Source organism: Stegastes partitus, unplaced genomic scaffold, assembly GCF_000690725.1.
Source record: "Stegastes partitus isolate 25-593 unplaced genomic scaffold, Stegastes_partitus-1.0.2 Scaffold1972, whole genome shotgun sequence".
Lineage (NCBI taxonomy): Eukaryota > Metazoa > Chordata > Actinopteri > Pomacentridae > Stegastes > Stegastes partitus.
In genome coordinates, this window is record NW_007579703.1 from 74424 (window position 1) to 86608 (window position 12185).

General features: G+C 42.6%; 1 protein-coding gene across 1 annotated transcript in view; it reads left to right on the top strand.

The window, feature by feature from the left end:
• The window catches only part of rasgrf2a (Ras protein-specific guanine nucleotide-releasing factor 2a), a 44211-nt gene that overhangs the window by 19436 nt on the left and 12590 nt on the right, over nucleotides 1-12185 (top strand). The window contains exons 2-16 of the mRNA XM_008303293.1: nucleotides 1708-1814; nucleotides 2923-3070; nucleotides 3330-3419; nucleotides 3507-3760; nucleotides 4991-5070; nucleotides 5642-5835; nucleotides 5993-6102; nucleotides 6981-7099; nucleotides 7182-7345; nucleotides 8845-8911; nucleotides 8994-9130; nucleotides 9221-9303; nucleotides 9449-9697; nucleotides 9849-9941; nucleotides 10866-11374. Of these exons, the coding sequence (XP_008301515.1) occupies nucleotides 1708-1814; nucleotides 2923-3070; nucleotides 3330-3419; nucleotides 3507-3760; nucleotides 4991-5070; nucleotides 5642-5835; nucleotides 5993-6102; nucleotides 6981-7099; nucleotides 7182-7345; nucleotides 8845-8911; nucleotides 8994-9130; nucleotides 9221-9303; nucleotides 9449-9697; nucleotides 9849-9941; nucleotides 10866-11374 (2404 nt within the window). The remainder of the gene's footprint in view (nucleotides 1-1707; nucleotides 1815-2922; nucleotides 3071-3329; nucleotides 3420-3506; nucleotides 3761-4990; nucleotides 5071-5641; nucleotides 5836-5992; nucleotides 6103-6980; nucleotides 7100-7181; nucleotides 7346-8844; nucleotides 8912-8993; nucleotides 9131-9220; nucleotides 9304-9448; nucleotides 9698-9848; nucleotides 9942-10865; nucleotides 11375-12185) is intronic.

Sequence of the window (12185 nt, forward strand, 5' to 3'; positions counted from 1 at the left end):
CATTCATGTACCTGCTGAATTATGTACAAGCTGATTCTAATGTCCCAGTGACCCTGCGCAGGATAAAGAAGATACATGTATAGTATGTATGATTAAAAAGAATCCTGTCCCTGGTGAACCTAAATATTATAGCAGTAACATAAATAATTTGTTTTTTTTCTTTAAAACAATACACGGGATGTTCTTCAGTCACAGCTGGTTTTGTTGGGCTCCAGAATAAAATAATAACATGGAGACATAACAGCAATTTTGCATCTTCAGATTATGTCTAATATTTGCGACTGACGGCAAATTCATTCTGCTCTAGTTCGTCTGTAAGCTGCTTCACAACGCAGGGTCTCAGACAAACTCCTTTTTCGGCCTTTTAGGTCAAACAGTCCTGCTTACAAACAGTGCATGTTGGGGTGGCTGATCACATCGGCTACCGTTCCATCACCAATAATTTTACAAATTGCAAAGCACAGGAAGTTGCACAATAAGTTTGCAAACATATCAGCCATACAGTGGGAACTTAACAAACTGATATTGTTTCACTGTGGTTTTTACTGTAAATGCTCCAAATAATTTATTAATGCAGGTTCAAGCGCCTCGTGTTAAAGATAAATCAGCCAAGCTGCTGAGACAGAGCTCTTCTCATATTACTGTACACACTGTATTTTATATCAACGTATTTAAAATGTATGACTGTTAAATAAAACATGATAAATGAAGTGGTACTTAAATATAGTTTTAATATTTGAATAGTCAGTGACAGTGCTTTCTGAGCTTTAGGAAAACATATATGCACTGAACCTGGCTTTGAAATGGATAGAAGTCAATGTAATCCCCTGATTACCACCTCTGGTCATGAGATAGCAGGGCTGTTATTTGTCTGTGTGCTGTTTTAGTGCTTCTAGACTGAGCTTGGGAGGAAGAACTCTGACACAAGGAAGCTGGATGTGGAAATATGAGCAGTGTTGAGACAGTCTATAGGAGTCTATAGGGCTGCAGCTAACACAGTTCATGTTCGTTGTATGCTCACCCAAATCCAAAAGTTGGTCACTGCTGGTATCCTGCAGTCTATGGACTGCACTTATATAGAGCTTTTCTATCTTAGTGGCACTCAGTATATGAAACAATACATTCTTACCTTTGAGAAGGTGGAACCAGAGATGTACTTTTAAAAAATGACTGTAAATGCTGTTATCCTTTTGTAAGTGTACCCGGGGTTGTGCAGAGAGCCAGTACTCAACGCAAGGTTAGTTAAGTCACCTGTCAACAAAAATATACACCCATATATGATGAAATAGAAAAGTCTCTGGGATTTTCAGGGATAGTGTCTGATATGTCTGGAGAACTAGACTTAACAACACAAGGGGAAGGTTTTCTGGCTTCCTTGCAGTCCAGTCATGTGTCAGTTTGCTTCGTTCTTCGATGCTTCGTCCACCAGATCTGGAACATCATCCTCCTCTTAAACCAACAGTGTATTGCACAGTATTGATCACTGATCTATGCAACTTCAGTGTAGGCATCACTTAAGATTTAGACACAAGTAAAAGTGTAACAGCCTCCATTCCAAAAAATAATATAGTGAATGAGAGACAGCATTCATCTTTCTACATGCAGGCGATTAAGAAACCTTACAACCTGTCAACATCTTTTACCCTATAGCTGTGAGTCCTTTTACAGAGCTTTCTGATAACATTGTGTCTGTTTTCTCTCACACAGCATTACTTCTTGGTCATTTTTGGCCACGATGGACAGAAACCTTTGGAACTGCGGACAGAAGAAGAGCCGGACTGCAACGAGTGGGTGGAGTGCATCCAGCAGGCCAGGTATGAAAATTAAGATGACGTTAATGTTTATTTTGCAGTATTGATTAAAAAAATGAATATTTTGACCTCCTGTGCTTGATTTAGAAAGTGTTTTCGTCCATGTTACTTGTTACTTCTGCTCCACTACATTTGAAATATCATTCAATGTACAGTTTCTACTCATGAAGTAACTTTTCATTAATTAAAAATTCAGGGAATACTTGACTGAACTGCAGGCTGTGTTTCTTCAGACCAGAGAAGACACAACAGAAGAGACAAAGAGGGAAATAAATAAATGTAGCATGGCTCACAGCCAGTATACAAGTTGTTCTAAGATACATTCAGCATGGTGACACATCATTCGAGAGTGATGTGCAGAGTCGTGTGAAAAAAGTTTGGAAAAGTTGTTAAAATGTAAACAGTTAAATATCTTTAGTATGTGGATATGTTCAATATTGGCAACATCTGTGGGCACTTTATGATTTATGGCATTATAACTATATAATGACACACAGAGGACATTTCTGAGTTCTCTGTACATCCAGCCATGATTGTGCTAATTCCTTTGAGTTGCAAGTCTTTATACTGCTCTATAAAATGAGCCCATGTGTGACAGGAGCAAAGAAATGCCCAGAAGACTACTTGGGGTTCAGAAGGTTAGAGTGGCTGTTAAATAACTTGCCAGAGACTCAAATTGTTCTCTACTTTCTGCTGTTTCTTTGTGCTGATGCACACTTGATACAACTACCACGTGTTATTCCATATTTGTTTAACATCTCTCTTTCTGTGTGTGTGTGCATGTGTGTGTGCGTGTGTGTGCTTTCTGCTCGCAGCGGTTCACATTTAGGTCACACTGGTGCTGTATTGCTACACTGGTTACATCACAGACTTGATCTCGCCACTCGACCTCTATTTCTCTCTGCTCTGCCTCTCTGTGACTGTCTCTCCTATTTTTAACGTGGAACTCAGTAAAATGAAGCCCACCTGTGTGTTTGTGCACAATGACACGTCACTTCAGGAGCTCATAATGTCCGACTGCTGCCTTTCAAAGTCACTTCAGCTTGTAATTGTCACATACCTGCTCATGTTAGATTATCACCCACTTGTCCTTTTCCCATTCTCCGTTTAGCTACTCTGACATCATCATCGAGCGTGAGATCCTGATGCAGAAGTATATCCACCTGGTCCAGATCATGGAGACTGAGAAGGTCGCAGCCAATCAGCTTCGCACTCAGCTGGAGGACCAGGACACAGAGATCGAGCGGCTTAAAGCCGAGGTATGCATGAATGCATCCACATCTGCGTGCACATGCATACATAAATACACGCACATGCTTGAGCAGAAACACACACACACACACACACACACACATACACAGAATATGTAGATCAAAGCGTGCAAATGTATCTGGCATGACAAGATCCATTACTTCCTTCTCATGCAAGAGATATTTGGTTTTTTTTGAAGCTCTAAAGTGGTGCCATAAATATTTTATCCTCTGTGCCAGTATATTCACATGCAGACTGTTGTTTTAGATTGTAGTGCTGAATAAAACCAAGGAGAGGATGCTGCCTTACCAGAACAACCAAGAGGAAGAAGACCCAGATATTAAAAAGATCAAAAAGGTAAACAGTCATAATCACAGAATAAAGAGTGAATGAAGCAAAATAGGAAGAATAAAGGGAGACACCTAATGTGCTGTGGCCGTGCAGGTGCAGAGTTTCATGCGTGGCTGGCTCTGCCGGAGGAAGTGGAAGATCATCGTCCAGGACTACATCTGCTCCCCTCATGCCGAGAGCATGAGGAAGAGGAACCAGATTGTGTTCAACATGGTGGAGGCCGAGACGGAGTACGTCCACCAGCTCTCTATCCTGGTCAACTGTTTCCTCCGGCCGCTTCGCATGGCAGCCAGCTCCAAGAAGCCTCCGATCAGCCACGACGATGTCAGCAGCATCTTCCTCAACAGGTGCAAATATCAGCTTGTCATGCAAATATTTTCGCTTCCAGTTTAGAATCACAAGGGCTGTCACATGTTCAAACAAATTCAAACTCCCTCAGTCCTTATAAAATGAAGCCAATGCAGAATCCCCACAAACTGCAGTTTCTTACAGGTTTGCCCAAAAGCAAGTAAATCCCTGTAGATCCCTGTGATAAAACCAACTTTAAAGTAGAAATTAGCAAGTTTACTATCTGGTACAAATGACGGTTTCTCCATTGCTAATTTCCACAATTCATGACAACTGTTCAGGTCCCATTAAATGTCCCATATTGTGCCCCTTTCAGCAAATCAGTGCAAGTCTCACATATCCCTACAGTGTGTCTTTTAATTTTTGAGTTTAAAATATTATAAAGATGGTTCATTTTTCATGACTGTGTAACCACTGGCTTTGGGACTGTGAAAACCAATGAGCTGCTTTTTTCCCTGCCCCCTCCAGGAAGAAAACTCTCTCTGTGTCTGTGTATAACAGTGTGTAACAAACAGCTGACAGCACAGCTGCTGACACAGGGAGAATGTAACTTTCCATTAGGGTTTGTCACATGCTGTTCAAGGTTCACATTAATGCTCCATACCTGAGTGTTCTTATGTCGTCACCAATGTGCCAAATAGCGTTGACATAGTTCCTCTGAGTTACTCTACAATGCAGTACTACTTCATGTTTCTAATTGTTTTTTAATGCTTCCGTCAAACCAAATTTCTGGTAATCATTCACTTTCACTGGGACACCAGAGTGAGCCTTCATGATTTTGTTACAGCTAACTGGATGTGCACCACACCTGAGTATACATCTCCCAAACAGACCATTGTACTGGGCAACTGAAGAGCTCATTAAATTTTGATCCAGTGCACATTTGTTGATACTTGGAGACAGACTCGACAGTGCATAGCATTTTATGAGCCTATCTTCTTTTATCTTTACACCAGCGGCCATAACATAAATCTGTAGGGTTGTTAGACTGTCCAAGAGAGGCGGCCATTTTGCAGCTCTGTAGGCTAAACTGATGAATGACCTAATGACCTAATGACTAATGACCTCACTCTGCTGAACCTCTCGGCAAACTACTAAAATATCTGCCAACAGGTGGTTTCACTTCTGATATTTGATATTTTCTTACATGACGTTCAAGTTTCTAATAAAAAGTTAGTTAGACTACTAACCTCATTCAGAGTGAACTGACACAGGTTCTCTCCCCTCAGTGAGACCATCATGTTTCTGCATGAGATCTTCCACCAAGGTCTAAAGGCTCGCATTGCTAACTGGCCCACTCTGGTTCTGGGTGAGTATTGCGGAGTTCACGTGACTTACATTAATGAAAACCAAGATTCTGTTTTTAGCTTCTCACAACGTAACAATCTGCTGCTTTTCATCATAATATGCGACAGTTGATAAATCTGAATGTTGGACTGATGGACAGACAAATTAAGGAGGCGTGCATTAGTGCTTTTTACTGCTTTTTGACATTTCACAGACAGAATGAAGAACCATGTAACTCAAAATTTAATTAGAAGACTAATAGATGAGACAAAAAAACCTATCATCTTTACACATTTGAGATATTTCCACTTAAATATTTTTGGGTGAAATTTTTTTATATGACACAGAAAAAGTCCTACACACTTTGAGCACCTTTGTTAATGTCCATGATCAAAAACCAACATACTTTTTGGCACTTTCAATGGTGACTGTGCAAAAATGTAAGTTTTTCTTTTGATTTCAAAGCCATGACTTTCCTAAAGGAAGCAAATCTGTGTAAAAGCCACCCTTAGCTTTATTGTTGTCTGCATTATTCTGATGCTCTTTATCTCAAGCTGCATGCTGATAAGTTTTGTTTTCTTTTCCTCACCCAGCGGACCTGTTTGACATTCTGCTGCCCATGCTGAACATCTACCAGGAGTTTGTGCGAAACCACCAATACAGTCTGCAGGTGCTGGCAAACTGTAAGCAGAACAGAGACTTCGACAAGCTGCTCAAACAGTACGAGTCCAACGCTGCTTGTGAGGGCCGCATGTTGGAGACGTTCCTCACTTATCCCATGTTCCAGGTACTGAACACCTACAGAATCAAACACTGATGCTCAGACAGGAACTACTCTTCCTGGAGAAATATGTTTACTATACTTGAATAAATGGCACAGACTGGCTCAGTGAGGCCTCACATGGATTGTGTGTATCTGTTTATATGTTATATTGATATTTTAGATCCCACGATACATCATCACTCTTCACGAGCTGCTGGCGCACACACCTCATGAACATGTGGAGCGCAAGAGTCTGGAGTTTGCCAAATCAAAACTGGAGGAGCTGTCAAAGTGAGTGAGCGCATCAGTTTTATGATACGTACAGATAAATAATGATGCTGTTGGTAATAATGCGTGTGTTCACATCACGTATTTGAGTCTACCAGTTATTACTGAAGTCTGTTTGTGCAGGTGGCTGTGGTGTTTCAAAACAGAAACTTGCACTTTTGAAAGATAATCCTAGAACTAGTTAAGGAGTGGAGTTAAATTAACAACCAATTTCTCCAACACAAAACTGTATCTGATTTAAATTTGGCCGCCATCCCTGTCACTGTAGTCTCCTTCCACTAGGATACACTGCACCCAGTGCTCCTGCAACGCTCAGAGTGCTCCCTGGAAGCATGGAATTATATTTGCGCCACAATCCTGAGTGCGTAAAGGGAAATTTTGAGCACAGACAACAATCTTGAGCAAACAAAAACTTAATCTGAGCAAATGAATATATATTCTGCGCTCAAAACTATTACTGCTGTGTTTGCAACAATCAACATACACGCATGGTTTTGTCAGTGAAGCTCTCACAGATCTCCATTCTGTGTGCTCAACTACACATTCACGCTCGCTTGTAAATTACTTAAGGCTTCAATTTATGATGTATGTTATCCAGCATGTCTGTCCCATCTGTGAAGTTGTTGTCAGTAATTTTATAAGTTCCTCTTTGTTTGACAGTCAGGCTTTTGATGGTATCTCGTGTTAAAGCTCAACCATATTTTAAATCTATGAAACTATATATTGTGATGGCTCAAATCTAAACAAGGATTCATCCAGATTTCTGAAATGCACATGATGTTTACCTGTAAAACCAGGTTATCTGAAGAAGTTTATCATACCTGAAGATACTTCTTGTCTTCTGTGTGAACTCACTGTCTGATGTTTGCTCGTGTTGTCAGGATGATGCACGATGAAGTGAGCGACACAGAGAATATCAGGAAGAACCTGGCCATCGAGCGGATGATCGTGGAGGGCTGCGACATCCTTTTAGACACGAGTCAGACCTTTGTCAGACAAGGTGAGCTCCTGTCTCTGTTTCCCAACCACCATCACTTGGTGTTAGTTCTCCTTCACTTCTGACTCTCTCTCTCTGTGGACAGGCTCTCTCATCCAGCTGCCATCCAGCAGCGAACGGGGCATGCTCAGTAAGGTCCGCCTGGGCTCCCTGTCCCTGAGGAAGGAAGGCGAGCGACAGTGTTTCTTGTTTACCAAACACTTCCTCATCTGTACCCGAACATCTGGAGGGAAGCTTCACTTACTCAAGGTCAGCTTCACCTGTCCGCATATAATATACATTTTTCTATTTAGCCTTAATAGTCCCTTAGAAGTTTGAAACCTCTTCATTAAAGGAGACGTGTGATCTGTTTGGAACATCCATCCGCTCATTATATTGTCCACTATGGAGTGAATCAGCCATTTTATTGTTCTGCTTAAATTCTGAACTGTAAATTTCACCCACCACGGTGTGCACTCTAGAATTTTTTGAGAACACCAAGATGTATGCAACAGAAGCTCATTGATTTAGACCATCATGCTTTGCAGCCTCTCTCGCTCTACTGTCAGAAGAAGAAGGTTGGGTAAAGTGATTTTGTTACCTCCTGAGAATGCTGGCAGGCATGACACTCCTCAGATGTCTCAAACGTGCAGGGACTTGTCCTCTCCTTCCTGAGCAGCAGGATTTCAAACATTATTAAAAACACCAAATGGAACCATATTTGAGACTTAAATTCCTCTGTCTAACTTGTAAATATGTTAGCGGAGCATTGATAAAGAGCAACTTACAGTGTGTAGTGACTCCAGTAGATGGGTTGGACAATGAAGCTGAAGAAGAAGCTGTGTACACAAACACAGTCACACACCCCGACACACACACTACAATTAACAACATGTAGAGTCATTTTTGTCACAGAGTTTTATGTAACTTAGTTGTGATATCACAAAAGAAAAAGCAGCCAAATTTAATCGAGTTTAACTATAAAAAATATGGATCCTATCTAGATTCAACTCCAATAAAGCTGAGAATGTACATTCATACACACAGCTTTGTAAAGAGAAGCTTGCTGGGTAGGAACAGACGAGGATCAGGAGAACTAGTGACCATCAGACAGAACTGATTTAGTGGTTTGAGGAGCTCCAGTGGAAAGCAGGGCTGGACCCGAATAGCCGACTATTCGTTCGCTGTGCTGGAATTGGGATGTCTGTTACAAAAGGTTACGTAATCAAAATAGCAATGCTGTGGTGTCCATGGCTTCTAATGCAATACACAAACTTTGGCAACTGTTTGTGTGACAGAGATGATTACACATATAAAACACACAAGCAGCGTCAGAAATGTATCATCAGCTGTCTGCCCTGTTGCCTGAGTGTGTCGTCTACTTCACAAACGCTAAATAGTGGGTAAGTGGATGACCAATGACCAAGATCAGAGATGGAAAGTAAAGTAAAGTTGGTGGCTAATGGTGGTAAACAGACAAATGAAGACATTATGTTGTATAACAAGTTGCAATAGTCCATAAGCAGTGGAAAGGTGGCTGCAAACAGGCTTTTCCTGGCTTTAAAAGAAAAACAGGACTTGTCTAAAACACAACAGGAACTTATGTCAAAGTTTTTTAGATGTTGCTTTAAAGAACGACATTATCTCCAGAAAGATGCTGTCACATCTCAGTTTAGTTAAAACTGAGGATAACGCCAATTTTATACTTTTATACTTCGGTTCTACTGACAGAAAAGCAACAAAAATGTGTCATTTTCCTCCATTAACAGCAGGGAGGAACGTTGTCTCTGATCGAGTGCACTCTGATTGAGGAACTAGACGCCAATGATGAAGACTGTGAGTATCTTCCTACAATCTTTGTTTCTTTGTACCATCCTTCATTTTCCTGAGATGTGGCCACTGATTTGTTTTTTCACAGACAACGCAGCAGGTCAAGGCTTCAACCATCTGGAGTTTAAAATTGTGGTGGAGCCTCCTGATGGTCAGAGCTTCTCTGTCGTCCTCTTGGCTCCGTCCCGTCAGGAGAAAGCTGCCTGGACCAGCGACATCAGCCAGGTATCAGATCAAAGGTCCAGTGATGGATTTGAAATGAGTCCACCTTAGACCAGGTCTCATGCTTTCCTGCTTGTCTACTTTCTGTTTCAGTGCATCGATAACATCCGGTGTAATGGCCTGATGACCAGCGTGTTTGAGGAGAACTCCAAAGTTTCTGTCCCGCACATGATCAAGTATGAGAAGCATATTACTACACACATATTTCCTCTAATGCAGCTGTCTACAGGAAACTGTAGATTTGAGTCTTTACAGCCAAGTTTACCCAAAATGCATATGCGATGACTACTTTGAACTGAACGCTGTGTTTTTTTCATAAAGGTCTGACGCCAGGCTGCATAAAGACGACGTCGACATTTGCTTTAGCAAGACGCTTAATTCCTGCAAGGTCCCGCAGATCCGATACGCCAGCGTGGAGCGCCTGCTGGAGCGTCTGACCGACCTGCGCTTCCTCTCCATAGATTTCCTCAACACCTTCCTCCACACCTACAGGATCTTCACCACAGCAGCCGTGGTCATCGACAAGCTCGCTGACATCTACAAGAAGCCTTTCACCTCCATACCCGTCAGGTACACGTGTGTGTTTGTAACAGCACCAGCTTCAGACTTGTTCGTAATCTTCCATCCCCACCTGTGTGTCCCTTCACGTGGCTGCCTTCACTACATCTGTCTACCTTTCTGTTTCTACGTCCTCCTCTCATCCTGCCATATGCTCATCCAGGATCGAGCAGCATTCATGTGACCGTCTATCCATCATGTCCCTCTGTCCTGACTACAGTCTGAAGATAACACAGCTTGCACTGGACCAGTCTAAGTAAATACCATCACTGCTGATTCATTCCCACTAAAGCCTGGCTCAGACTACAGGAGACAGATTTTGAAGTCAAGTTGCATCATAACAACAAACTTCACAGATGTTCTTCTCTCTATTATCAGACATGCACATTTTGTAATATCTGAAAGTAACAGTTCATCACACACTACAGGACATTATAAAGATTATTGTGGCAGAGGAAGCAGTCAGAGAGCAGATCTCACGGGGAAACAGATGGAAAATACAGTCTGTCTATTGTTAAGCAAGAAGTAGATGTAAGATATTAACCAACAGTTTTAATATCAGTAGCTGACATTATTCTCAAGGACTAAAATGTTGAGTGTTGCTAAACAACAGTATCTGGTGCTCTGGGCAATAGTGTGATAATCCAAATTTACACTCCTAAATATCTAAATATAATATTTGATAACAGAGCACTGCGCTGGGATTGGGGTCCTGAGAGACCCACACAAATCTCACGGCAGCAGCTGGTCAAAAAAAAGAAACTAGAGGTCCCTGGATTTAACACAACCGGATCTTACTCCTTTAATTACAAAAAGCCACTGAATACTCCTATCCCACTTCTGTCTCTCTGACTGTGCACCTTAAACAGAGACTTGAGAAATTTTGACCTACATTCTTTTTAATCCACATCAAGATAAAAAGGTTTAGAAGAAAACAAATCTAAACAGGCAGTCTAGGATGGGGATAGATTTTTTTGTTTTTAATCAGTGCCACCGCATTGTTGTCCATTAAATCAATACATCAATCCACAATTATTACACCCCTCAAGCTCTCAGACCAAATTTCTCTTCTAATTGTCAGGAGCTATAAAATGGGGGTAAATGGTTCTGAATCTCCTGAAGTCTGAGTCCGGCCTGATTCTCCTCAGAGCGACACATCGACTCGTCTCCTTCCTTTCAGGTCTCTGGAGCTCTTCTTCGCCACCAACCAGGGCGTGTGGGGAACCGACCCGTTGAACAACAAATCACCGAGGCTGTGTCGCAAGTTCTCCTCCCCGCCTCCCCTCTCCATCCCCTCTCGCACCTCCTCCCCTGTCCACTGCCGCAAGCTCTCGCTCAGCTCTCCGATCGGTATGAAAGCAGGAGCTTTAGACCTCTCCACCACCCCTTCCTCCTCAGCAGCCAACTCCCCCACCTCCAGTCACAGCCCCTCCATCTCCTCTCCTCCTCCCGGCTCAACCAGGCCCCCCTCGGGCTTCTCCTCACCTCCGCCCACCGCCACGCGCTCTCCCAGCCTCCCCCAGGCCTCTGGGGTCTCCTCGCCGCCCCCCATCTCCACCAAGGCCCCGCTGGACCTGAGCCGCGGTCCCAGCTCTCCAGAGCTGAGTCCAGCTGCAGGGGAGGACGTCAGCGGAGAGCTGCCTCGCATCGACGCCTTCTGTGGGAAGCTGAGGCGCAGCATCCGCAGGGGTGAGTGGCTGCAACACAAAAGCATATGATTCACACTCTGTCAGTCCCATATGAACATCAGCACATGTGTGGGCACACGCCTGAGAGTCAGCTTACTGTTATGAAGTTAAAAACAGTGAACAGCTCTAACACTTCTACCATCTGCTGCAGAAATGGCTCTAATTTCTCCTCATAAGATTTATTTATTACTAATAATACACTCGACTGAGACGCATCTTTGATTGTGGCCTGCCAGCCCAAACAGACAGACAGAAATGGGTCACCATTACCCAACAGAGGAATAATCGTGCTCTTAGATCACCATCTGGCTCCAGCAGACAGCTTGTTCACCATAAAAACAGCGGCGGAGCACTAGGTCAGAAAATCACTGACAACAAACTGGAGAGGAAGAAAATGAAGAGACGAGCCTCTTGTATGGCAGCAGGAGTGTCGTCGAAGATGAAAATGACAGTGAACGGGTGAAATGGAGAGTCCTCCAGTAGCACCAAATATAGCAGCTTTTGACCTACAAGTTCAAAGAGACATGTGAACAACACACCGTCTGTATGCATGCTCATTTCAAGAGAGATTATTTTAATCCAGACGGAATTTCTGGATGAAATATTTATGATTAAAAATAAGATTTATATTCATAGTCCAGGGATGAAACATGACACAGATCTGACAGAACTGTAACACAAACACATGGGTTGGCCCAGATACAGACAAGTGATTAATAAAAGTTCAAACTAACCAGCATACCAACAAGTGTCCTAGTAAGGTGTTGGGCCACCATGTGCTGTCTGAACAGCTTCAGTGATCCTCGGCAAAG